The following is a 26,284-nucleotide window of genomic DNA, read 5'->3' as shown; positions in this document are numbered from 1 at the left end:
AGTTGTTGTGTTTTTCTAGGATAAAGTTTTTAAAACACAGTAATGAATCTGACAAGGCAGGTAACTGCAACAACGACTTATTTTCTCATTTTAATTCTTGATAACCATGTTTGGTTAACTTTGTCTGAAGAATTCCATCAAAATCCTTTTCTTCCACAGAACCAGAAGTAAGCCCCTGAGCTACACAGTCACATAAAACATCTATCAAAGGATATAAACTGTACAAATGCACTTGGAAACTATCTGCCAAAATCACCACAAAAACATCTAAATCGTCAGTCCATAAAACTGACAGAAAAATCACCACCTCTATTTCTAAGCAATACATGTCATCACCAAATAAGCCAAAAGTGGTCTTCATTATTGGTCCATTTTATGCCATTTTATTTATCCTATGTGGGTGGGAAGAGATAAAAATGAAGGGAAAAATGAGAGACATCAAGTTCATGGCAAAAATGATACCTTCCGCTCATATAAGCAGTTTTAGGGTAACAGACAGGAGTCCGAAACAGTCATCATGAATGTGGTAAAACCATGTCTTTGGTCATACATAACCATTTGTTTCACTTACCTATTTACTATCAGAAAATAGAAATTCCATGTCACTTAACCCTACAAATACTGAAAAATAAAGTATATAAACTGATTAAATTTGCTTCAAGCAAATCAATCATCCAGGTTTAATTTTATCTCCAATATTGAGAAGACCACTAAATTACAAGTACTTAAAAAAAAAAAAAAAGACACAAAACACCTGTCATTTCATCCAATACAAACTTCAGGGTCCTACTAGAAGATGCTTAGGGGTATTTCATGGAAAATAAAAATGGAAAATTAAACTGGAAATTTTTCACCCATTCTGACAGAGAACAACAACTAACATTTATGGAACACTCAATTTATCTTCATTAACAACTTCAGTTAAATATTTTTATCATACACATTTTGCAGATAAGAAAAAAGTTATTTTACCTAAAAGTAATCTGCCCAGGGGCACCTGGGTGGCTCAGTCGGTTTCACGTCCGACTTCGGCTCAGGTCATGATCTCGCGGTTTGCGGGTTCGGGCCCTGCGTCGCATCGGGCTCTGTGCTGACAGCTCGGAGCCTGAAGCCTGCTTTGGATTCTGTGTCTCCCTCTCTCTCTGCCCCTTCCCTGCTCATACTCTGCCTCTCTCTGTCTCTCAAAAATAAATACATGTTAAAAAAACATTTTTTTTTTAAAGTAATCTGCCCAACGTTGCAAAGCGAATAAAGCAGAGGCAGGATTTCACCTCAGCAGTAGGGAGAGTCTGCCAATACATTTTTACAGTGGCTCTTAGCCACTACACTACAGTTAGTTACCTCAGAGAAAACTTTAAGACAACCAGTTAGTTATATACTACCTAAGGAATATAATAGACCTCCTCACCAAGCCAAATGATCCCTGGTTTAGTTCTGCCTAGACTAGCTAATAACCCAGAAAATACGGATACACCACCAGTTTAATAGGGTTCTGAGGGCAGAAGTCAATGCAGCTCTGCACTAATTTCTACCTCAGGATCAAGGTAATTTTCTATCCTAGGGCCACAGTTAATTTTCAGTAAAAAAAAAAAAAAAAAAAAAAAAAAAAAAAAAATATTCATGGCAGTTTATGCAATAAAATTTACCCTCTATCACAAAGCACTTTTCTTTACCTGAATTATTTTGTCAGCAAGCTCCACAATGGTGGTGACTTTGTGTAAGGTAAACCAGTCAACTGCTCTCTAGCACCTTGAACAATGATTAGCACACAGGAGGCCAACAAATAACATTTGCTGAATGAATCGATGGATGAATAAATGCTGAACGAGTGTTTCTCAAATTCTGTGCATAAGAATCTAGGGATCTTGCATTTTATAATGCACTTTTTTTTTTACATAATTTAAATAGTCCTAGACATACTGAGCCATTTTACTTCAAATTGTCATCTGATCAAGCCAATGGTTAACTACACAAATGAAATTTTAAAAATCCCCCAACTTCAAATATCAATATTAAATATCGAAATAACCCTTTTCAGGGGCACCTCAGTGGCTCAAGTCAGTTAACAGTCTTGACTTCAGCTCAGGTCATGATCTCACAGTTCGTGGGTTCAAGCCCTGCGTGGGGCTCTGTGCTGACAGCTCAGAGCCCGGAGCCTGCTTAGGATCCTGTGTCTCCCTCTCTTTCTGCCTCTTTCCCCACTTGTGCTCTCTCTAGCTCTCTCTCAAAAATAAATAAACATTAAAAAATTTTTTAATTAAAAATAAAAAATAATCCTTTTCAAAAACGTGTAGTCAGCAGTCTGTTATTTTCAAATGAAAACTACCAGAAAACTGAAATGAGAGCTACTTTTCATAAGTGTATATGAAAGCAACAGCTCATGTGTAATGTTTAGTATATACCAGATACTACTCTAAGTACTTTACATTAACTGTCAATCTTAATAACCTTATGTGATATGTTAACATTATACTCATATATTAGTACTATCCTCAATTTATACGTAAGAAAACGGATAAACAGAGGTGAAACAACCTGCTTAAGGTCATACAACTAGAAAGGGGCAGAGCCTGAACAGCAGCCTGTCCCCAGTGCACTGTTCTTAACCACTTGTTTATGCAACCTTGTAGATAAATGTATCTTATTATTATTAATGACTGCCCTATTTTTTCCTTTGCTTAGCTCAAAAGGCTAGAATAATCCTGTATTTCTCTTACCTTGCTTAACAGAAAATTTTTGTAAATCCTACAAATTTACATTTCTCATAGCCAATTCAACAACAAATATTTTAGTACCAACTTATGTGCACTGTGGTAGTGATATGGGGGGGGGAAACTGCCAATAAGCACACAGTGAATTCCTTGTCTCTTCTGAAAAATTAAAAGTTATCATACAAATCAGGACGTTTTTGAGAATGAAACAGGGTGGGACATTTGTTCCAGAAAACAGGTGTACGTTATAACTACTTAGGGCAAAATGGGAGATGTGATCACACTACCTATTTTATAGTTTCCAAAACTAACAGGATGAAATACTGGCCAACTCTGTACAACACAAACCCTGGATTACTCCTGACTTTTCTGCTTTGACACAGAAAATGGTTTTCTCTTGCCTCAGTAATATATAAACCAAACCAAACCTAACTCATCCTCGGAGTCTGGCTTTAAGTCTACAGTTCATATCCTACCTCTAGTAATATTCACCTAAAGTACCCCCCTCTGTCTTTGGTTTAGGTAGAGCCACTCATTTATAAATAAAGAGGTATTTCCTGAACTAAAGTTTGGCTTAAAAATGTGGCTCTGTTACAACTTAACAGACAAGAAAAGAGACATGAGTATATGATATTCAAAAGTTTCTTTTCCTTACATTTACCTATACTTGTACATTAGAAAAAAATTTCTAAAAGAGGAAATACAAATCACCTATTTGCATTTTATCATTTGTATTCCTTTAAATTTTGCATATAAATGAATCTGTATTTTAACATACTGCAAACCTCATTCTTAAGACTTAATTAAAAGTATACTCTTAAACCATAAAAAATTTAAAATAAGATAATTACTCTGTTTGGCTTACCCAGAATCAGGGTAAATTAGTAACAAGGCTCGAATTAGAACTCAAAAAGGTATCTCTCTCTTTTTTTTTTTAAAGGTATATATCTCTTTTTTCTTTTAATGTTTATTTACTTCTGAGAGACAGACAGAGCCTGAGCAGGGGAGAAGCAGAGACAGAGAGAGAGAGAGAAAGAGAAGACGTGGGGCTTGAACTCATGAACTGCAAGATCATGACCTGAATCAAAGTCAAGATGCTCATCCAACTGAGCCACCCCAGGTGGCTGTATTATACACCTTGGTATCTCTTAAATCAATTTTTGCAGTTACCAGTGCCATTATCATGTAGTTTTAATAAATTTTCCAAAAATGTTCAACAAATCAAGCACAAATTTCAGTAATTTTGGAAGCCTACCATTTACATACTGGACGATTTACATCACAATAGAATAGCTATGATGATCAAATGATAGTTGTGGGTCAAGCCCATCTCTAGACTGTGTTACAAGGCTTAATACATAAACACCATAAACATCATGAACTACCTGACTTTGTCTGAAAAGATTATTATTCCCAAATTACAGATAGGAACTTGAGGTTCCCACAAGTTGCCACTTGTCTAAGGTCATATAACTAACATTTGAACCTAGGATTCCAAAACCCTTACAGAAAAATCACTGGGCATAATACAAAAGTTTACAATGTTTTCAAGCCTAGAAACCACCCTCAAGAATTAAACGTTAAAGAAAACAAAATTTAAGCAAAACACAAATACAGAAACAATAAAATAAAATACTATGAACACCTTCAGAGCTAGAGTCAGTTTCCATCTTCAGTTAAGGATCTTCAAAGAGGAGGTTAAAAATCTTTTTTTATGACTTCACAATGATAGCTGAACTAGAGTTTCTCAACCTCCTCCACTTTCCGCTCCTCTGCAGTAAAGACTCAGACCCCATTTCAACTACAGGGTCAAACTCTTTTTTTTTTTTTTTTTAACTTATTTGAGAGAGAGACAGAGTGAGTGAGTGAGAGAGAGAGAGAGAGTGTGAGTGTGTGTGTGTATGTGTACACGAGAGAAGAAGGGGCAGAGAGAGAAGGAGAGAGAGAGAATACCAAGTAGGCTCTGCCCTGTCAACACAGAGCCCGACTCGGGACTCAAACTCACTCATGAGCCATGAAATGAAATCATGACCTGAACTGAAATCAAGAGTCAGATGCTTAACTGACTGAGCCACCCAGGCACCCCCAAAATCTTTTAAGCTCCCAGGTAGAAGAACAAAATCACAGATTTGAAAAACGTTCACATCTAGAATTAAGGATCAATTCCATTAGCTGGGAAGTAATATGGAACTGCCTGATAGCCCAAACAAACCCACACTGATACAAAATAGTTGAATATCAATATCCATAGCTTCTAGTTTTTCAGAAAACTGTGAACCAGTTCATTGTAATTTAAAGCACCATAAGGTACTTTTACATCTTTATGTTCATTTCTAAGCATTTTATTCTACTTTTCACATTTCAACAGTTCCTACTTCATTTTTCAGTCCATTGCATCTGAAAATATTTCTACTTGACAATATTTTTATTCGTGTTTCAATTCTGCATCTACCTCCAATAAATATTCCAAAACCAAGTTGTTCAAAAACCACTATTCACTTATTTATAACTTCTCTTGGCAATCATTTCAAAACTTGTTTAGGCACTTTCTTCTTCTGAGTCATTTTTTAAAAAACCATTTTCAGTCATCTAATAACTTTCAATAAACAAACTTAAATTAACAGGAAAAAACAGTACTGTATCTGGGGTGAAAGGCACAACATTATGTGGGGCCTGAGTGGCACAGTCAGTTAAGTGTCCGACTTCTCTCTTCCCCTCCCTGCTCACTCGCCTGTGTGCTCTCTCTCTCTCTCTCAAAAATAAACATTAAAAAAAAAAAAGAAAGGCACTTTATGATTACTATAAAACAAATGAAAATTACCTAGGTAAATTATCCCACTTATCTCAAATTCTAAGGTTAACCGAAAATTTAAAATATTACCTAAAAAAAGAAAAAAACTTTAGGAATCAGATAAATTATTTTTAAAATTATGTAAGAGCTGGAGAAAGAGGGAAATGGGCAGTTATTGTTTAATGTGTACAGTTTCAGTTTTGTAAGATGAATTCTGGATGTGGATGGTGATGGCTGCACAACAATGTAAACGTACTTAGCAACCCAGAACTACACATACACTTAACAATGGTTATAATTCAATTTTCTGTATTTTATATTTCACTTATTTTTTAAAGTTTATTTATTTTGGGAGACAGAGCATGCAAGAGGGAGAGGCAGAAAGAGAAGGGGAGAGAGAATCCCAAGTGGAACTGTGAGACATGACCTGAGCCAAAACCAAGAGCTGGAGGCTTAACTGACTGAGCCACCAGGCGCCCCTATGTTATCTGTATTTTATTTTTTCATTTTTTATATTTTTTATGTTTTATCTATCTTTGAGAAAGAGACAGAGCGTGAGTGGGGGAGGGGCAGAGAGCGAAGGCGACACAGAATCTGAAGCATGCTCCAGGCTCTGATCTGTCAGCAGAGCCTGACGCATGGCCCGAACTCACGAACCGCAAGATCATGACCTGAGCCAAAGTTGGACACTTAACTGACTGAGCCATCCAGGCCCCCCTCATTTTGTTGTTGACAAAATTTTTAAATGTTTATTTATGAGTTATCCAAACATTTTTACCTCTTTTCAGAAAGCCAGACACTGTATCTGTCTCCTTCAGAACAGAGAAAAAAACCAATAAACTACTTAAGTCAATACAGCCCTTTGCAAGACTAAGTTTAAAAAAAGTTACATCTAAGTGCTACTTAAAATAGGATTCCCTGTCTGCCTATAGATTTCTATTGCAGTGTAGCTAGATTCTAATTCTAGCTTCAATATTCACTAACTGTATAATCCTGAGCAAGTTTCTTATATTCTCTGTGCCTTAGTTTATCTCTAAAATGGAGACAACAATTCTACCTACCTCACAAGCAGGTTTGAACAAATGTATACATGCAAAAACAGTTAATAGGTCTGACACACAGTAAGCACAACAAAGGTGTACACCACTATTATTATAGTGGTACTATCGTTACTATTATTTATCCCATTTATTTTCCAGTTATAAATTAGTTAAGCTAGGGTCTTTCAAGAAGAATGCACACAAAATTTTGAACACAACTGCAAAGGACTCCCGATTCCAGATTAGAGAAATCCCACCAGAGATGATCCATAAGCAACCTGGTTTATAGTAAAGTGGTTCTTAACCTCTCTTGGGCCATGGACCTCTTTGGTAGTCCAATGAACCTACAGATCTCTTCTCAGAATATGTTTTTTAAGTTTTAAAATGCACAGAATCACAAAACAAACCAATTATGTTACAGTTACCAAAATATTTTAAAATTTCTACTTTAGTAATAAATGTGCTTCTTTACTGATGCATTAAATAACAAGATTAAAAAACATTTTTTTACTGTTTATTTTTGAGAGAGAGAGAGAGAGAGAGAGAGAGAGAGAGGGAGAGGGAGAGAGAGAAAAAGCACCAGCGGGGGAGGGGCAGAGACAGAGGAAGAGACAGAATGAAGCAGGCTCCAGGCTGAGCTGTCAGCACAGAGCTCAACATGGGGCACGAACTCATGGAACTGTGAGATCATGACCTGAGCTGAAGTCGGGACACCCAACGGACTCAGCCACCCAGGCACCCCTAAATAACAAGATTTTTAAACATACAGTAACAAGGACTAATGAACAGTATTTCAAGATACATGCAAAAACTGCAATATATGAAAATATTTCTTGTAGCATCCATTGAAATTTCCATTATTTTCAATTCTAGATTTTAATTAGAAGCTAGTGAAAATAAACAGGCAATTTTTTTTTTCCTCAGCGAAGTTCACTGACTTCCTTAAGTTTATCTAAGGACCCAGATTAAGGATCCCTGGCTTAGGGGAAAGTGCAAAAAATAAGTTCTGGAGTCAGAGACTTGTGTTCTAGATGCCAGACTTCAGACTTTAGCCCCCCACATAATTTGCCCCCTACCTGAATGACCTTAGACATCAAACTGAGCTTTGGTTCACTCAGAATAATTTTTAAATCTTACAGGTTATTCTTATAGTTATAAGGATCAAATATGAGTAAACACACAAAATGACCAGTGTGTGGTTTTTTTTTTATTTTAATACCATATATTCAGCCCCAAATGTTTAGTGACATTGTTTTCAATAACTCATAGAAAAATTAAAAACCACATGCTGATTCACAAAGAAAATGATTAATGGAAATATTAATTTCATGTAACAGTTTAATAAGAGACAGGATTTGACATTAGAATGACCTGTATCTAAATCCTAAATCCACTACTTTACTTCTACGTTATTAACCTCTCCACCTCAGCTTTGTTTGTTTTTAATACTTATTTATTTTCGAGAGACAGAGTGCAAGCAGGGGAGGGGCAGAGAGAGAGGAAGACACAGAATCCGAAGCAGGCTCCAGGCTCTGAGCTGTTAGCACAGAGCCTGACGTGGGACTCGAACCTACAAAGCGTGGGATCATGACCTGGGCTGAAGTTGGACGCTTAACCCACTGAGCCACCCAGGCGCCCCTCCGCCTCAGTTTTCTCATCTGTAAAACGCTGCAGTTGTTTTGAGAAAGGAGAGGAGCTAGCTTAAACACTCAATAAACAGAGCTCTTATTAAAGATCACATTTTAACAAAGCCAAAGGAATCAATTTGGAACTCAAAAGTTTATTTTGGAATTCATGTTCATGTAAGTAAAACTTCACATTCACTTGCCCAGCAGAACACATACACACTTAAAACCTAAAGCATTTGCATGACACAACGCTCCTAATACAAACTGGCACTGTTTAAAATCATATTGATTTCTTATCCTGCAAAACAAAAAAACAAAAAACAAACAAAAACCCAAAAGCAAAAAAAAAAAAACCCAAAAAACAAAAAACCTACAATGAGAATAAAAAACGGTAAACAGAATGGGTTCAGTAATTTCAAGTCTTTTCATGATTTACTTGGAATATTCCAATGAATGTCTGTTACCAATGCTGGACATACTGTAAGGTAGCTGTCTTTTTAAAACCCAATGTAAAGATCTCAAATTTATCAGCTACACGTTGTCAGATTTAAAACAAAACAAAAAAAAAAAAATTAAACCATGTTATTTACTTTATGCCGGAATACTACGGAGTAAGATCCATCCCTCCCTCCGGAAAAAAACCTGCCACAGACTGGCCCGGCTTCTCGATCAATTATACAACCTGTAAATTCCTTCCCTCATTGAAAAGATTCTTTTTATGGGCATAGTTAACAAGTGCCAAGTTGCGAAGTTGCAGCTTTGCTGGTTTGACGTTTTCACAATGCAAGAACAATATGATCTGGAATCTACTCAAAGCATTAGCCAGGCAGTCAGCTGATGCTCACTGCACACAAGAGAAAGACAGAAATAAGAGAAATTAAACCTCGTATTTGTGGAAGACAGGTATCCACCACCTTCAAAACCAAAATAGGCCAGCAGCAGACGTTCCAGTTAAAATAAAAGTAGTTCCATTGTTAAACAACATATAAAAACCGGCTTTCCCCAGACTAGGCTGTTCTCATTCTTGGAATTTTCCTTGTATAAGGGCTTTTATCCGTTCATAAAACCAACCCCTCATCACGGAGCCACTGCCTGAGTAACTTTTACAAAAGGTCAAAGCGGTGCCTTTCAAGGCTTCCAAAGCCTATCGGCGTCTCCTCCGTTCACAGTAATTCGCTTTCCACCCACAGAACGTTCCAGAGACTTAGGGACGGGGACCAAACAAAATTTGGTGGGGGGGTACTAAGAAGAAGCTTTCAACTTTCTCTTCAACATACTTATACAGAATTTCACCTTCCTCCCTCCGCGGCCCCACATGTTGCTTGCTTCCCTCCCAGAGGGCCCCGCGAGACCTCGCTTCCCCCCCCCCACCCACGCGCCCACCTGATTACCCTTTTCTCCGTAGACTCCGCCCCCCCCCCCCCCCCCCCCCCCCCCGGCCTGTTTGTCTCCTCTCGGAGGTCCATATGGGACATTTCCCCCTTCCTCAGACCCTCACGCCACACCAGACAAGCCTCGATTCTCCACCTTCAGTTCTCTCCCACTACGGCCCTCACTTCCCACAGCTTCCTAAAGTGTTGCGAGAGCGCAGAGGGGAGCCGCAGGCCTGCACGGCCCAGGTGCTGTGTCAGCCTATCTGCCGGTTCCGCGGCGTGTACGGCCTGGAAAGTCACATGGCGGTGGGACCGGCCGGCGCCTCCACACTCCTGCTCTCCCCACAGCTGGGCGACATTACCAAGTCCACTCACCTCCACGAAGAGCAACATGTCTTCCTCCGCTCGGCCCAATCGTTCTCGCTGCCGCGACTCCAACGGGCTTACAGGCCCGAGCCCCAATCGCTAGGATAAGGACACTCGCCTGGCCCCTCCACCCGGCAGTGGACCCGGCTCCTCCCCCGCCGTCAGCCGCTGCGGCCCGACCCGCCCAGTCCCACCTCCCTTGAAAGAGCAACTGTTTCCGGTTCTAGAAAACAATTGCTTCCGGGAGAAGAGACACCCCCTCGGCGCGCTCAACTTTTGCGCTACCTTTTCCAGCAGCAGGATGGGATGTACTATCATCAGGCCTGGGGGGAGGAGGGAAGCGATCAGAGGAAGACGCCATTCTGTACCACGGGGGTGTGAAAAAATCCTACGCATTTTATCCCCCGCCAGAGGGACGGGTACTACCGCTATTAACAATTACGCAGTCTTCATAGTTCAAAATCTAGATCTGATAAAAAGGCAAGTTTGTGTGAGGGGTACTGGACAGACGTCCAATCCTTCCGAAAAGGTGGTGGCTCTCGCAGAAACAAAGTCGAGAAGAAAAAAAAGCAAGCAGATTTAATAGTAAATATGTTAATAGCCGCTGCTGTATATTAAAAGCTTACTATGTGCCTGGCATTATCCTAGGTATCTTATGTGAATTAATCTTTAAAAAGATCTTATGCAATAGGTTTTATCCCCCCTTTTTTACACTTGAAGGAATCCTCTAGGAGGGCGGGTTTCCCCTAGACACACCTTTAAAGAACTTTGCCCTTTACTTACATCAGGTATCCACATCTATGCTACTTAATAACTTAGTATGGATAGCCTCTTCATTGATGTTCTGTCATGTTAAATGAAGTACAATAAAAACAAAATTTTAAAAATCATCTTTATACTTTTCTGTTAGATGATCCAAATTCCTTTTTATCTTGAGCAATACCTAATAAGCTTTAGCCCTCCCTATCAGTCCTACTTCTTTTTCCCAGTTCAGACACTTACTTTTGAAATAATTATGTGTTGATTTTTTTCCACTAATTTTTTCCAGTCTATTATTTCACAAATCTTTCTAAATTAAAGGTTTCATTTTCACCAAACTGCTGTTACTTGCTTTCAAGACCTTACCATTCTGACCCCATGTAATCTCCCTTACTTTACCTCAAATGAATCTTCTCCCTTTTTCACTTAGGTGCCAAATTAATTCCTCCATCAAACTCCTGATACTTGTATCCCATCCTCTCCCTAATCTGATCCACAGTAAACTCAACATTACTTCATCTCAATAAAATCAATCTCCTCACCTTTCCCCTGAAGGACAAACCCAACACTCACCTCCAAAGCCATGGCTCAAGGTGTCTTCACTATCTGGAATGTCTTCATTTGTCAATCACCTTCTCTGTCCATAGGGCTTTCCCAAAGACACTGCTCCCTTTCTTCTTCATGTCCCTTATTAGTGCTCAAATATTCTATCTTAAATTTGTTTCTTTTCTTCTTTTTTTTTTTCGTTGTTTTGTTTTGTTTTCTTTTTTAGTTTCTTCACAGGTACCCTATCATTTTTCTTCACAGTCTGAGATAATACTGGCTACATAGTAGTATCTTTCAACAAATGTTTGACAAATTGAAAGGGAAGAAGAGAGGTTTTAAACTTTGCTTTAAAAAACTTTCATTTCCAGTTGCTGATGAAGTCCATGCTGCATAAAAAATATGAGAGAGGGAGAGAGCACAATAATCCTAAATTAGTTTAGGCATACACGCATGTAGGCTGCTTTGTGAATGCCTGCTGGGGTAAGTAAGCAACGTAAAAAAAGTCACAAGAAATAAAAGTTACTTGAGGATCTCAAAATCAAATATTATCAATGAAGTACTTAGATTGATAATTTCAAGAAATGCTGGATAATCATGGATATTTTAATCAAACTTCACATTTATTAAAAATTCTTAATTGTACTCCTTTCAGAAAACATTATTAATTTTGTTGGACATAATTGTGATTATGAAAAAGGAGGGAGTAATTTCTATGATGGGGGGGCAGTCTAACAATAAAAGAAAGTGTTCTGGGGCTTAGAAAAATTTCCATGGAAATTGAATCTGAAACTATAAGAAATATCCAAACTTTAGAAAATTTCTGCAGAGAAACTGAGGAAGAATATGTCAAGTATTAAACACACACACACACACACACACACAAAACTAAAACACAGCATCTTGTTTTGAGAAGTTCACTGGCTAATGGGCAGAGACAAAAACAGTTACATTTCAATGAGATAAGTACTATAATAGAAAATTTACAAAGTGTTTTGGGAACACAAAGGAGGGGATAACTTAGCAGGATATTAGAAGGGAAAATATTTAATTTGCTGTATATTGATTGATTTCTTAAAAGACAACTATTTTGTGATCCCCTGCTTCCCATTTTCTGAAGGACTGAAACACATATTTAAATTTACAAGTTTATACCAAGAACTCAACATAGGAAGTTCCTGTAGAGAAATTAACTTATACATTCATAATTTGTAGAAAATCTTAATGATATTAGATAGTTAATGAATACCTATACCTAGTTACATAATAAAACTATATAAACAGAGACTACACACAAATACCACAAATTCATGACTGTCATTACTTCTGAAAAGTGGCAGAGGGGAAGCAAGGAGTCTATGGAGAACACCAAAAGGGACCCCAACTTTAGCTCCAATGCTTAATTTTATTTAAAAATTTCGGAAGCAAATATTACAAAAAGTTAATATTTGTTCATTCTACGTGATAGGCACGTGGCTATTTGTTATATTACTTTCTGTACTGTTTCATATTTTTTAAATTAAAAAAAAAAAAAGCTACACAGCCAACAAAACCACCCTCTCCTTTAATTGCTCCAGGGTCCTAAATCCTTTCACCTCCTCCGCAATCAAAGGAGCTGCCCAGAGCTGCCCAGAGTACCCCTCTCCCAGTTACAAAGCAGCATCCAGCGTTCCCTTCAATTTCTCCAGCCAACTATGGAATTTCAAAATCTTCAGTCAAGTTCCTGGAAAAAATGAGTAACTAGGCAGTGCAAAGAGTGGGATGTTCATCCAAACAATATCTTCCAAATTACAGATCTAGGACAAGTTGAGGGGCAGCTGAAGAAGTTGTAGCACACCTAATCAATTACAGGCTTAAAAATTCTTAAGCAAAATCTCAGGAAGAGAGAAGAATCAGGAGTTGCATTTGACATACTGGATCTTGAATTCTAACACCCAGATTTTAAGCTTATTTAGGCAGGACTGTATCTTCTATTTCTTCTAGCGTTCCTGTTGTCTATTCTTTCCTACCCTCCCACCCCCCTTCACCCTTCTCCAATCACAGCATATAGAATGCCTACTTCTCTGCATACAGTAAGCACTCTTGAAATGTTTGAGTTATTGAAGACACAATGGATCTATTATGACATCACCAGGACTGGAATACCATGGTTAACAACCAATTAGTGACAGGGTAGACCACAAACTCTGGGAGCAGGAAACACCTCTTCCTCGTGGATATTATCATTTGCCTACACTCGGTGAAGAGAAGAAATAAAAGAAAATCACTCAACTTTTCAATATAGTTATCAAAATGCAAAGTGGGATAGACACTGAATCTGAATCAGACAAAGAAGCAGTGGATTCCACCATCACGTCCATAAAAGCCCTGTATAAATCAGAGGTCCCTAAGCTGGAGATCCCACTGGCAGTGCAGAATGTCATCTCTAGAATTGAGCATGCACAGCTTTGTCGAGCCAGAGAGGTAGGTAGTAAATGAGAAGTTTACAGATTACAACTTTCTTTTTTAATGATCAATGATAAGCTACATTTTTTTTAGAACTCGTTTTATTTTCATGATCTTTGTGTTTGAGGTAGCTATGATTTCAAATGACAATTTCACCTGACTCTGTGGATTACAAGCTCCAGTTTTATGTTAATGTCTTTAACTTTCCTATCAGAATTAATCAAACCTTTTAAGAATTAAATCACACATGCGATTGAGTGATTGGGGTAGAAAGAAAAATTAAAATCTACAGCTAATATTAGTATCTAATTTCAGTCAATAGTTTTAATTTGTTCTCATCTGAGTTTTTGTCAAATAGCTGTTAACAAGAAGAAACAGCTTGGTTTGAATTCCAGTTCCTTTAATTTCCCCCGAACGCCTCATGGAAGGGGATTTCATTGGCCAAGAGAAATCCAAGGACAATGAACAAAAAGCTTAAATAGTATAACAATCCAATAAACCCCAAATAATTAAGGGTATACTGCATTTTAGTCTGTCAAACAGAATACAACAAAACCAATCAGATTAAAAGAAATTAATTCAGGGAAGTTTTTTCCTATGTTTAAGGAGTGCTAAATTTTTGTACTTTCTCATTCTCCGCAGAAACTTACTCCTGTTCCAACTCTCCACAACAAAGAACAATAACCTGGTATTCGCTTTTAACAACTTTACTGAAATATAATTGACACATAATAAACTGTATATTTTTTAAGTATAAAAGTTTTGATATACATAAAAACCTGCGAAACCTTCATCACAATCAGCATAATGAACTTACCCATCACTCCTGAAAAGTTTCTTCACACTCCATTAAAATTCCTCCCACACACCCTTCCCCACCCCCACCCAATCTCTAGGCAACTGACAATCTGCTTTCTTTACTATAGATTATTTTGTATTTTAAAATAATTTTATGAGAGTGGAATCATACAGCATCCACTTTCTTCTGTCTCCTTTCTTTTAGCATAATTATTTTGAGATTCATCCACATTCTTATTGATATGAATAGTTCTTTCTTTTTTTTTTTTTTTTAAGGTTTAAAAAACCTGTTAGTGCAGAGCCCAATGCGGATCTTGATGCAGGGTTTGATCTCATGAACCATGAGATCTTGACCTGAGCCAAAATCAAGAGTCAGACGCTTAACTGAGCCACCCAGGTGCCCCAATAGTTCATTCTTTTTATTGCTGAGTATTTCTCCATGGCATGGGCATTTGGGTTGCTTTGGACTTGGGGTTGTTACAACTGAAACTGCTATGAATGTTTGTTTACTTTTTCATGACTTATTTTGTAGACCTATGCTTTCATTTCTTTGGAGTAAATATTTAGGTTGGAATGGCTGGGTCACGTGGTATGTAAATGTTCGATTTTATCTTTTTTTTTTTTTTTTAGGAAGTCACAGGTCACAATTTGGCTAGTGAAGGAAACACTTCTTTTTTTTTTTTTTAATTTTTTTTAACGTTTATTTATTTTTGAGACAGGGAGAGACAGAGCATGAACAGGGGAGGGGCAGAGAGAGGGAGACACAGAATCTGAAACAGGCTCCAGGCTCTGAGCTGTCAGCACAGAGTTTTATAAGTTCTTTATATATTTTGGATACTGACCCTTTATCAGACATGTCATTTGCAAATGTCTTCTCCCATTCTGTAGGTTGCCTTTTAGTTTTGTTGATTGTTTCTTATGCAGTGCAGAAGCCTTTTATTTTGATAAAGTCCCAATAGTTTTGTTTGTTTGTTTGTTTTTGTTTTTGTTTTTTGCTTTTGTTTCCCTTGCCTCAGGAGACATATCTAGTAAGAAGTTGCTGTGGCTGATGTCAAAGCAATTACTGCCTATGTTCTCCTTTAGGATTTTGATGTTTCCTGTCTCATATTTAGGTCTTTAATCCATTCTGAATTTATTTTTGCATGTGGTGTAAGAAAGTGTTTCAGTTTCAGGAGTGCCTAGGTGGCTTAGTCAGTTAAGCCTATGACTGTTGATTGAGCTTCAGACTCTTGATTTCGGCTCAGGTCATGATCTCACGGTTTGTGGGTTCATGTCCTGCTTCGGGCTTTGTGCTGACAATGCAGAGACTGCTTGAGATTCTCTTCCTCCATTTCTCTGTGCCCCTCCCCTGCTAGCTCTCTCTCTTTCAAAAATAAGTAAATAAAAACATTATTAAAATGTTTTTAAAAGAAAGTGGTCCAGTTTCATTCTTTTGCATGTTGCTGACCAATTTCCCAATACCATTTGTTGAAGAGACTATCTTTTTTCCATTAGATATTCTTTCCTGCTTTGTTGAAGATAAATTGACCATACAGTTATGGGTTCATTTCTGTTTTTTCTATTCTGTTCCACTGAACTACGTGTCTATTTTTGTGCCAGTGCCATCATCAGGGAAATACAAATCAAAACTACAGTGAGATATCACCAGTCAGAATGGCTACAATTAACAACACAGGAAACAACAGGTGTTGGTGAGGAGGTGGAGAAAGGGGAACCTTCTTACACTGTTGGTGGGAATGCATACTGGTGTAGCCACTCCGGAAAACAGTATGGAGATTCCTCAAAAAGTTAAAAATAGAACTACCCTATGATCCAGCAATTGTACTACTAGGTATTTACCTAGGTGATAAGGATTAAGATGTTTTGTGGAAGTGTGGAATGACTATATTGTACACCCGAAAATGATATTACACTGTATGTTAACCACCTGGAATTTAAATAAAAACCATTAAAAAGTAGTTATACTATTTTATATTCCCACAAGCAGTATATGAGTTTTCAATTATTCCACATCTTTATCAACACTTCATGTTTTCAGTCTTTTTAATTTTAATCATTCCAGGGGCACCTGGGGGCTCAGTCAGTTAAGTGTCTGACTTCGGCTCAGGTCATGATCTCACAGTTCATGAGTTCGAGCCCCACGTCAGGCACTGTGCTGACAGACGGCTCAGATCCTGGAGACTGCTTCAGATTCTGTGTCTCCCTCTCTCTCTGCCCCTCACACTCTGTGTCTCTCTCAAAAATAAATAAACATTAAAAAAAATTAAAATAATAGATTCCACTCTCCGAAGTTTTGGAGAGTCTAGATCTTTAATTTTAACCATTCCAAAAGGTATATAATAGTATCTCATTATGGTTTTAATTTGCATTTTTGTAATGACTAGTGATTTTGAGCAACTTTCCATGAGTTTATTTGCACTCAGTATGTCTTCTCTAACAGTTCAAATATTTTGACCATATTTTAAAAGTTTATTGGTTTATGTTCTCATTATTGAGATTTGAGTATTTTTATGTCTTCTGATTACAACTTTTATCAGATAGGTGGTTTGCAAATATTTTTTCCAATTCTGTGACTTGTCTTTTTTTCTACTAATTGTGTCTTTCAAAGAACAAAATTCCTTAGTCCAATATATCAATGTTTTCTTTCTTCCAAAGCAAACTTTGACTAACTCAAGGTCACAAACATTTTCTCCTATGTATTCTTCTAGGAGTTATACTTATAGACTTTACATTTACGTCTATGGTTCAACGTGTCTTTTTTTTTTTTTTTTTTTGGCAAGTGAAAAAATTTTATTTCATAGTTGTCTTTAAAACCACACAGACACTATGCTCTTCATATAAAAACATTAGTACAAATAATTATACGTTCTCGAAAATGATTATATAGACACTCTCAAAGAAAAATGCACACCATTACATAGTTTCAGAGAAGTTGCTTGGAAAAAACTCACATCTGGACTGATTCCTAAAACATACCATAAGACCCTGCATATTTTGGTGCAAAGTATAGATTATTGTCATCAGTACATGATCCTGAATTCTTACACATTTGATAACATGCATAAGGACTGGTTTATGACTTAATGTTCCATTGGTTCACCAGCCTTTTCTGCAGGTTCATCAGCAGGTTGAGCAGGCTGTGCCTTTGTCTGTGGTCTTTCTTCAAGACCTTCCAGGAATGGAGATACATCATCATCATCATAAATCGTAAACTCCAAGTCTTTACTAAAAATTCCAATGGACACATTCTTTGTAGTTAAGTCCTGTTCTGCAGTGTCTCTTATAAGGCACGCAGACCATGTTTAACCAGTTCATTCAAATTGCACTCCATAAACCCAGACATATGTCTCACCAAGTAAGTACGAGCTCATTGAAAACAAGCTCCAATGGACATAGCTCTACAGTCGAAATAGTTAGCAGATAGACAAGTTTGGAAAATGTGAGGGCCCATATTCATAACCAACAATAAGCAGTCCAACACCATATGGTCTCTGGCCATATCGTTGAGTTGGTATTTGGGTCTTGCTTTCAATTAGAGATACAAGATGAGATGCAGGAAGAGGTCTGTCAAATACAAATCTGGAATCCAAACACTCCTGGTGCATAAAATTACATAACAGTCTAGCATCAGCAGTAAGTCCCACAACTGAGATACCAATATGGTTGTCAACATGGAGAGTTTTTTCTGATGAGCTGCAGGCTCTGACTATGCTGTCTTCAATGCAACCAACACTATGTGTTGTTTTTTTGTTTTTTCTTCAGATCAACTGTGGCTGAACCTTGTTTGACAGCTTCCATTGCATATTCAATTTGATGATTCCTGCCTTGAGGGCTCCAAACAGTCACATCATTGTCCTACTGGTTGTGAAACATGATTTTGGCTCTGGGCTTGGCTTTATGGTTCATTTTATCTTACTTTGTAAATGATATCAGATATTGATTGAGGTGTCAAAAACAAACAAACAAAACAAAAACAAAACAGGGGCTCTTGGGTGGCTCAGGCAGTTGAGCCTCCGACTTTGGCTCAGGTCATGATCTCGCAGTCTGATTTCAAGCCCCACATTATTGGGCTCTGTACTGCCCACTCAGAGCCTGGAGCCTACTTCAGATTCTTTGTCTCCCTTTCTCTCTGCCCCTCCCCCACTCATACTCTGTCTCTCTCAAAAATAAACATTAAAAAGAATTATTCTAGATTCATTTGTTGAAAAGAATATCCTATCTCCATTGCATTGCATTGCACCTTTATTGAAAATCAATTGACCATGTATGTGTGAGTTTATGGATTCTCTAGTCTGTTCTCTAGATCTATTTATTTATCTTTATTTTTTTTTTATTTTTTAATGTTTATTTATTTTTGAGAGAGAGAGAAAACGCGAGTAGGGAAGGGGCAGACAGAGAGGGAGACACAGAATCTGAAGCAGGCTCCAGGCTCTGAGCTGTAGGTACAGAGCCCGGCCGGGGGCTCGAACTCAGGAACCGTGAGATCATGACCCGAGCCAAAGTCGGCGCTCAACTGACTGAGCCACCCAGGAGCCCCTATCTTTATTCTAATACTGCAGTGTCTTTTTTGATTACTGAGGTTTTATAATCATTCTTGAAATCATGTATTTTTAGTTCTCCAATTTTGTTCTTTTTCAATTATGCCCAACTTGTTTGCTCACATCTTCCTTCTATCTCCATTTCCTCTTCTTGGGCTTCTTTTTCTGGAGGGACACACTCAAACATTCATAACCTAAAAACTGTCTTTATCCATACTACTTTCTCCCTTTTCATTTCCATGCAAAATTTAGAATCAGTCTGTCAAATTCTACTCGGGGGGCAAAAAGCCTGCTGGTGTCTTGATTGGGATTGTATTGAATTTATAGATCAATTAGGGGAGAATTGAGAACTTAATATTGAGTCCTTTGACCTGTGGACACAGAATATCTCTGTATTTATTTAGGTCTAATTTTTCTCCCAAGTGCTTGCAAATCTTTTGTTAGTCCCTAAGTATTTCACATTTTTTTATACTATATTGTGAATAGTATTGGTTTTTTATTTCCATTCTCAATTGTTCACAATTAATGTGTACAAATAAAATACATTTTTGTATGTGCATCTTGTATAATAAAACCCAGTTACTAGTCTTCATAGATTTTCTTCATATATTCCTTGGGGTTTCTACATAGACAACCCTATCATATGCTAATAGAGGCAGTTTGATTCCTCCTTTTATGTCTGTGTGCATTTAAGTTTGCTTTTTTGTTTTTTTTTAATTTGAGAGAGACAGATGATCCCAAGCAGGCTCCATGCTGACAGCTCAGAGCCTGATGCGGGGCTCAAACTCACAAACCATGAGATCATGGTTAAGTGACTGAGCCACCCAGTGGTGGCTTTAAACTGTTTTTTGGGGGGGAGGGGAAAAATAAGTAAGCTTTTTTTTTTTTTTTAACTTACTGAGTAGGCAAGGAACTACAGTATAAAGTTGAATAGAAGTGATGAGACATCCTTGTTTTCTTCTTTTTTTTAAAAAAATTTTTTTTTCAACGTTTATTTATTTTTGGGACAGAGAGAGACAGAGCATGAACAGGGGAGGGGCAGAGAGAGAGGAAGACACAGAATCGGCAACAGGCTCCAGGCTCCGAGCCATCAGCCCAGAGCCTGACGCGGGGCTCAAACTCACAGACCGCGAGATCGTGACCTGGCTGAAGTCGGACGCTTAACCGACTGCGCCACCCAGGTGCCCCTATCCTTGTTCTTGATGTTAAGGGAAAGAATTCAGTCTTCCTCATTCACTATGATTGTAGCAGTATATTTTTTTATGGTGCTCTTTATCAAGTTGGAGAAATTCTCTTCTCAGTTTTCTGAGGTTTTTTTGTTTGTTTGGTTGTGGGGTTTTTTTTTGGTTTTTTTTTTAAGAGAGAGAGAGAGTGCACAAGAGAGATAGAATCTCAAGCAGACTCCAAGTCTAGCAAGGAGCCTCACACAGGGCTCCAACATGGAGCTTGATCTCACAACCCTGATGAAATCATGACCCCGACATCATGACCTGAGCCCAGATCAAGAGCCAGATGCTTACCTGACTGTGCTATCCAGGCGCCCCAGCCAAGATTTTTAATTGGGAATAGATACTTGGATTTATCAAAAGGTTTTACTGCATCTATTGAGATTATCACGTGATTTCTTTTTTGTCTTTTTAAATCTGTTAAAATAGTGAATTACATTGATTTATGACTGATAAACCAACCTCACATTTTGTGGATAAATTCCATTCACTCATATTCTTTGTATTATCTTGCATCCAATCTGCTAACATTTGTTAATTTTTGTGTCTATGTTTACAAAACATGTTGGTTTGTAGTTTTCTTTTTTTTTTTTTTTAAGTAAGCTTCATGTCCAGCATGCAGTCCAACATGGGGCTTAGCTCATGACCCTAAAATCCCTGAGATCAAGACCTAAGCTGAGATCAAAAGTCAGATGCTTAACAACTGAGCCACCCAGGTGCCCTGTAGTTTTCTTTTAATACTTTGGTTTTGGCATCAGACTAATATTAGCTTTATAAACTCAAGTAAAATATTTTTAATTTTCCTTAAGACTTTGTTGAGAATTGGCATTTCCTTTTATGTTTGGTAGGATCCACTAAGTGTTTGGGCGGGGTAAGGAGAAATAATCAGTAGACACATATAGACTTGCGGTTTAATTCATGGGAAAGTTTTAAACTATAAATTCAATTTAAAAAATTGCAGGGCTATTCAGGTTATCTGTCTTCTTGAGTGAGCTTTCACAGTTTGCATCTTGCAAGTAATTTGTCCATTTTATCTTAGGTAATTTTATTGGCCTAAAATTGTTCACAATAATCCCTTATAAACTCTTTATTATCTGTAGAATCTGTAATAATGTCACTTTTCATTTCTGGTATTAGTAATTTTCTTCTCTCTCTCTCTCTCTCCTCTTTTCAGTCTGGCTAGAGGTTTATCAATTTTATTGCTATTTTCAAAGAACCAATTTTTGGCTTCACAGATTTTCTCTAATTCTGTTTTCTTTTTTTTTTTTAATTTTTTTAATGTTTATTTATTATTGAGAGACAGAGAGACACAGAGCATGAGCAGGAGAGGGGTAGACACAGAATCTGAAGCAGGCTCCAGGCTCCGAGCTGTCAGCACAGAGCCCGACACGGGGCTCGAACTCACAAACTGTGAGATCATGACCTGAGCCGAAGTCGGTCACCCAACCAACTGAGCCACCCAGGTGCCCCTCTATTTCTGTTTTCTATTTTACTGATTCCCACACTGATCTTTATTATTTTATTTACACTATTTACTTTGGATATAATATACTCTTTTTTCCCAGTTTCTTAAGGTGGAAGCTGAGGTCATTGATTTGAGAACTTTTTTCTTTTGTAAGAAGTGGTATATCTCCCTTTGCAATGCAAATGAAAATGTTTCATTTTCATTTTCATTTAGTTTTATATACTTTCCAATTTTCCTTTTGATTTTATTCCTCGACCCATAGGTTATTTAGAACAGTGTTTATTTTCCAAATATTTTGAGATTTTTGTCTCTTACATATCTCTAATTTAATTTCATTGGCATTAGTGAACTTATTCCATATGATCTGAATCCTTGTAAATTTCTTGAAATTTGTTTTAAGGCCCAGAATATGGTCTAAATTGGTAAATGTTATGTATGCATTGAATACAATTTGTATTCTTTCATTGAGCGGTGTACCCTATAAATAATGATTACATCAAATTGGCTGATAGTACTGTACAAGTCTTCCATTATCTCTTCTCAACTTCATCGATTATCAAGACAGAGGTATAGAAATATTTAATTATAATTGTGAATTCTTCTAGTTCTTCTGATAGTTCTATCAAAGTTTTTCATGTACTTTGAAGCTCTGTTTTATATGCTAAACGTATGGAATTACTATGCCCTCTCAATGAATTGGCCATATTACCACCATGAAATGACCCTATTTATTTCTAGTAATATACTTTTCTCTGTAATCTATTTTTGTTTGTTATTAATATAGCCACTCTAGCTTTCTTTTGATGAGTGTTACCTTCTTTGCATTTTCTCTATTTTACATTAAACATGTTTGGGTTATTATATTTAAAGTGAGTTTCTTATAGGAAGGCATATAATTGGGTTTCTTTTTAAAAAATTCTTTTAAATGTTTTATTTATTTTTGAGAGAGAGAGACAGAGTGTAAGCAGAGGAGAGGCAGAGAGGGAGACACAGAATCCAAAGTGGGCTCCAGGCTCTGAGCTGTCAGCATAGAGCCCAACATGGGGCTCAAACCCACGAGCTGTGAGATCGTGATCTGAGCTGAAGTCAGACACTTAAATGACTGAGCCTCCAGGTGCCCCTGGGTTTCTTTTTAAATCCAACCTGACAGTCTCTGCCTTCTAATAGGATGTTTAGACCATTTGTAGTTAATGTAATTATTAATATGAGTAAGTTTAAAATTACTATCTTGCTATTTGTTTTCTGTTTGTTCCATCTGTTTTCTTGTTTCATTTTATTTTTTCTGAACTTTTTTTAGATTAAATATATTATATTATTATGATTCCATTTTATTTCCTTTATTGACTTCTTAGCTATAACACTGTTTCACCTTTTAAGTGGTTGCTTTAGGGTTTGTAGTATACACCATTTACCTTCAAATGGTAACCTACCACTTTTGAATAGCGTATGAGCCTTACAACAATATTCTACCATTTTCTCTCTCCTGGCCTTTGTGGTATTCATATCATACTTCTACATATGTTATAAATATTTATTTACCTTTCAATTATTGTTTTAAAAAGGCAATTACCCATTTTTCAATTTTTTTATTGTGGTAAAATTTACATAACATAAAATTTATTATTTTAAGTATTTTTAATCATACAATTCAGTGGCGTTAAGTAATTTACAGTATTGTATAAGCATCAACACTATTTTCAGAAATTTTAATCATCCCAAACAGAAACTCTGACCCATTAAACAATAACCACCTATTTCCCCCAAACCTTGGCAACCAGCATCCTATTTTCTGTCTCTATGAATTTGCCTCCTCTAGATACCTTATCTAAGTGGATTCATAAAGTATTTGTTCTTAGATACCTTATATAAGCGGATTCATAAAGTATTTGTTCTTTTGTGCCTCGTGTATTTCACTTAGCATGTCTTCAATGTTCATTTAGGTTGTAGTATGTATCAGAATTGCCTTTCTTTTGAAGGCTAATATTCCATTGTATGTATGTATCATATTTTGTTTATCCATTTACTCATCAGTGGACATTTTCATTGCTTTCACCTTTCTGCTATTGTGAATAAGGCTGCTATAAACATATAGTATAATATATCTGTTCAAGTCCCTGCTTTAAATTCTTTTTATACCTAGGAATGGAATTTCTGGCTCATATAGTATTTCAATTTTTTTTAATGTGTATTTATTTAGAGAGAGAGACAGTGCATGCACGCACAAGCAGAACAGGGATAGAGAGAGACAGAGAGAAAGAATTCCAAGTAGTCTCCATGCTCTCAGCACAAAGCCTGATACCGGGCTCAATTTCACAACTGTGAGATCATGACCTGAGCTGAAATCAAGAGTCAGACACTTAACCGACTGAGCCACCCAGACACCCCTGGTAATTCTATTTTTAATTTTTTGAGGAACTGCCATATTTTTTTCTGTAGTGGCTGCAACATTTTACATTCCCATCAGCAGTGCACAAGGGTTCCAATTTCTCCACATTTTCACCAACACTTGTTATTTTTTTTCCCTTTCTGATAATAGCCATCTTAATGGGTGTGAAGTATCTCATTGTGGCTTTGATTTGCATTTCCTGAATGATTAGTGATGTTAAGCATCTTTTCATGTGCTTGTTGGCCACGTATATATACTCTTTGGAGAAATATCTATTCAAGTCCTTTGCCCATTTTGGAACTGGGTTTGTTCTTGTTGAGTTCTAGGAAGTCTTTATATATGCTGGATATTAACCACTTATCAGATATATAATTTGCAAATATTTTCCTGTGGTGATAGTTGTGATAGTTAATTTTATGTGTCCACTGGACTAGGCCACAGGGTACACAGACATTTAGCCAAATATTATTCTGAGTAAGTCCATGAAGATGTCTCTGGATGACATTAACACTCAAATCAGACTGAATTAAGCAGAATGTCTTCTCTAATGTGATTGGATCTCATCCAGTCAATTAAAAACCTGAATAGAACAAAAAGGGAGCTCGACCTCCCTGCCTTCCTTGAGCTGGGGCATCAGTCTTTTCCTGCCTTCAGACTTGAACTGAAACATCAGCATTTTTGAGCCTTGAGTCTGCTGGCTTTTTGACTGGAACTACACCATAGACTATCTTAGCTCTCCAGCTTGGCAACTGAAAATCGTGAGATTTCTTAGCCTCCATAATCATGCGAATCAATTTTTTATAATCTCTTTATATATATCTCTATATATTTATTTATCTATCTGTGTACATATATATTCCAGTGTTCGTTTCTCTGGAGAATGCTACTACTACTAATACAGAGTCTGGTATAGAGAAAGCAGTTCTGAAGGAATAGAATCTTAAGGATAAGTTTTCTGAATTGGGTTTAGGATTTCTGGAATTGGCTTTCTAATCTGATTAGATTTAAAGATGTGAATGACTCCATTTCCAGTATTAAAGAGAGCACTGATAGTCCTTAACTTGGTCTGTCAATTAAGATATGTAAAATATTACTATTGGATACTCCTAGTTAATAGCTTTTAAAAAGCAAGAATCTGGGTGACTGTGTATATGATACTTTCAGACATTTTTGGCAAACTAACAAATATAATGAGATTGGTTGCTTGCTCCTAATGTCACTGGATAAAGTGGGGGAAAGAAAAGGATGAGCTCAGGGATACAAATTTCTAGCCGAAGCACAACATGAATGACCTGAAATCTTCTTTGTGTGTCCTGAAGGAGACCCTTATCTCCTATAGCTGCATGGCTGAGATTGCTTAAAATTAAACCAAGAATCTCATTCTCTGACTGGATGAATTACAATGCAAGTTGAATTCCCAGCCTTGCAGGATGTCTACTGTTAAAGTGAAGATGTTGATTAGGAAGGAACAGGACTGTGAAAATTGGAATGGGGATGTGTGGGAAGGCCCTGATAAACCTTGGGACATTAAGCCTCTAAATTCTGATGAGTGTGCTTCACCAGGGGAACCACCTCTCCACCCTCCATAGGAGCAGCCTCTTCATATCCATGGGAGTGGCCTCTTTGCCCATAGTAGTAGTGGCCTCTCCACTCCTTTCTGAAGGGATTAACCCTTAATTGTCTGAAGACACTGTAATGACCTCTTTGAGGCAGGTGCCATGCAAGATAACGCTGAGTTTTTTTCAGGAATCACACTCACCACATCTTTTTGTTTCTAGACTTATAACTATACTCAAATGCAGCAGGACACTAAAGGTGAGGTTCAAAGTGTGATCCATGAGGACATGCACTACACTCCAAAGAATGACTTGAGTTTTCTCATGTTTACAGATGGAAATCCAGGGAATATGTGTAGGAATGGGTATTAAGAGTATGGGATATGGGATATAAGAGTATGGGAGGAACATAAAGTTGGGTCAGGCTGAATTTATTGATATGGGTTCATTAAGCAGAGAAATTGTATTTAATATTACAGCTTGGGGAATTAGAAAAGGTTCTAACTGGTTGATTGGTTGGTTGGTTGGTCAGTTGGCTGAAATGTGGACCAGAAGTTTGCCCATAGTGAGAAAGAAATACCAGACTTGCCCTGGTTTAATGTAGAAGAAAGAATTCAAAGGCTCAGGGAGACTGGAATGTTACAGCAGATTTGTCACTT

General features: G+C 37.3%; 2 protein-coding genes and 1 pseudogene across 6 annotated transcripts in view; 1 reads left to right on the top strand and 2 right to left on the bottom strand.

Moving 5' to 3' along the window:
* LARP4 (La ribonucleoprotein 4) overlaps nucleotides 1-11,262 on the bottom strand; it is a 64,379-nt gene extending 53,117 nt beyond the window's left edge. For 4 of the 5 annotated variants that reach the window (XM_030322579.1, XM_030322582.1, XM_030322580.1 and 1 more), the window contains exon 1: nucleotides 9,919-10,064. In XM_030322579.1, the coding sequence (XP_030178439.1) occupies nucleotides 9,919-9,936 (18 nt within the window). In that variant the 5' untranslated portion in view covers nucleotides 9,937-10,064. Of the gene's footprint in view, nucleotides 1-9,918; nucleotides 10,065-11,241 lie in introns of those variants that run through there. The other variant, XM_030322581.1, reaches the window with a different exon arrangement.
* Nucleotides 11,263-13,332: 2,070 nt separating this feature from the next.
* FAM186A (family with sequence similarity 186 member A) overlaps nucleotides 13,333-26,284 on the top strand; it is a 77,684-nt gene continuing 64,732 nt past the window's right edge. The window contains exons 1-2 of the mRNA XM_030322257.1: nucleotides 13,333-13,360; nucleotides 13,496-13,674. Coding sequence (XP_030178117.1) covers nucleotides 13,333-13,360; nucleotides 13,496-13,674 — 207 coding nt within the window. The remainder of the gene's footprint in view (nucleotides 13,361-13,495; nucleotides 13,675-26,284) is intronic.
* LOC115518968 lies at nucleotides 17,527-18,330 on the bottom strand (annotated as a pseudogene).

The sequence above is a fragment of the Lynx canadensis genome, chromosome B4 (assembly GCF_007474595.2).
Source record: "Lynx canadensis isolate LIC74 chromosome B4, mLynCan4.pri.v2, whole genome shotgun sequence".
NCBI lineage: Eukaryota > Metazoa > Chordata > Mammalia > Carnivora > Felidae > Lynx > Lynx canadensis.
The sequence above is the reverse complement of the archived record's forward strand: the minus strand, read 5'-3'. Positions and strand labels throughout refer to the sequence as shown.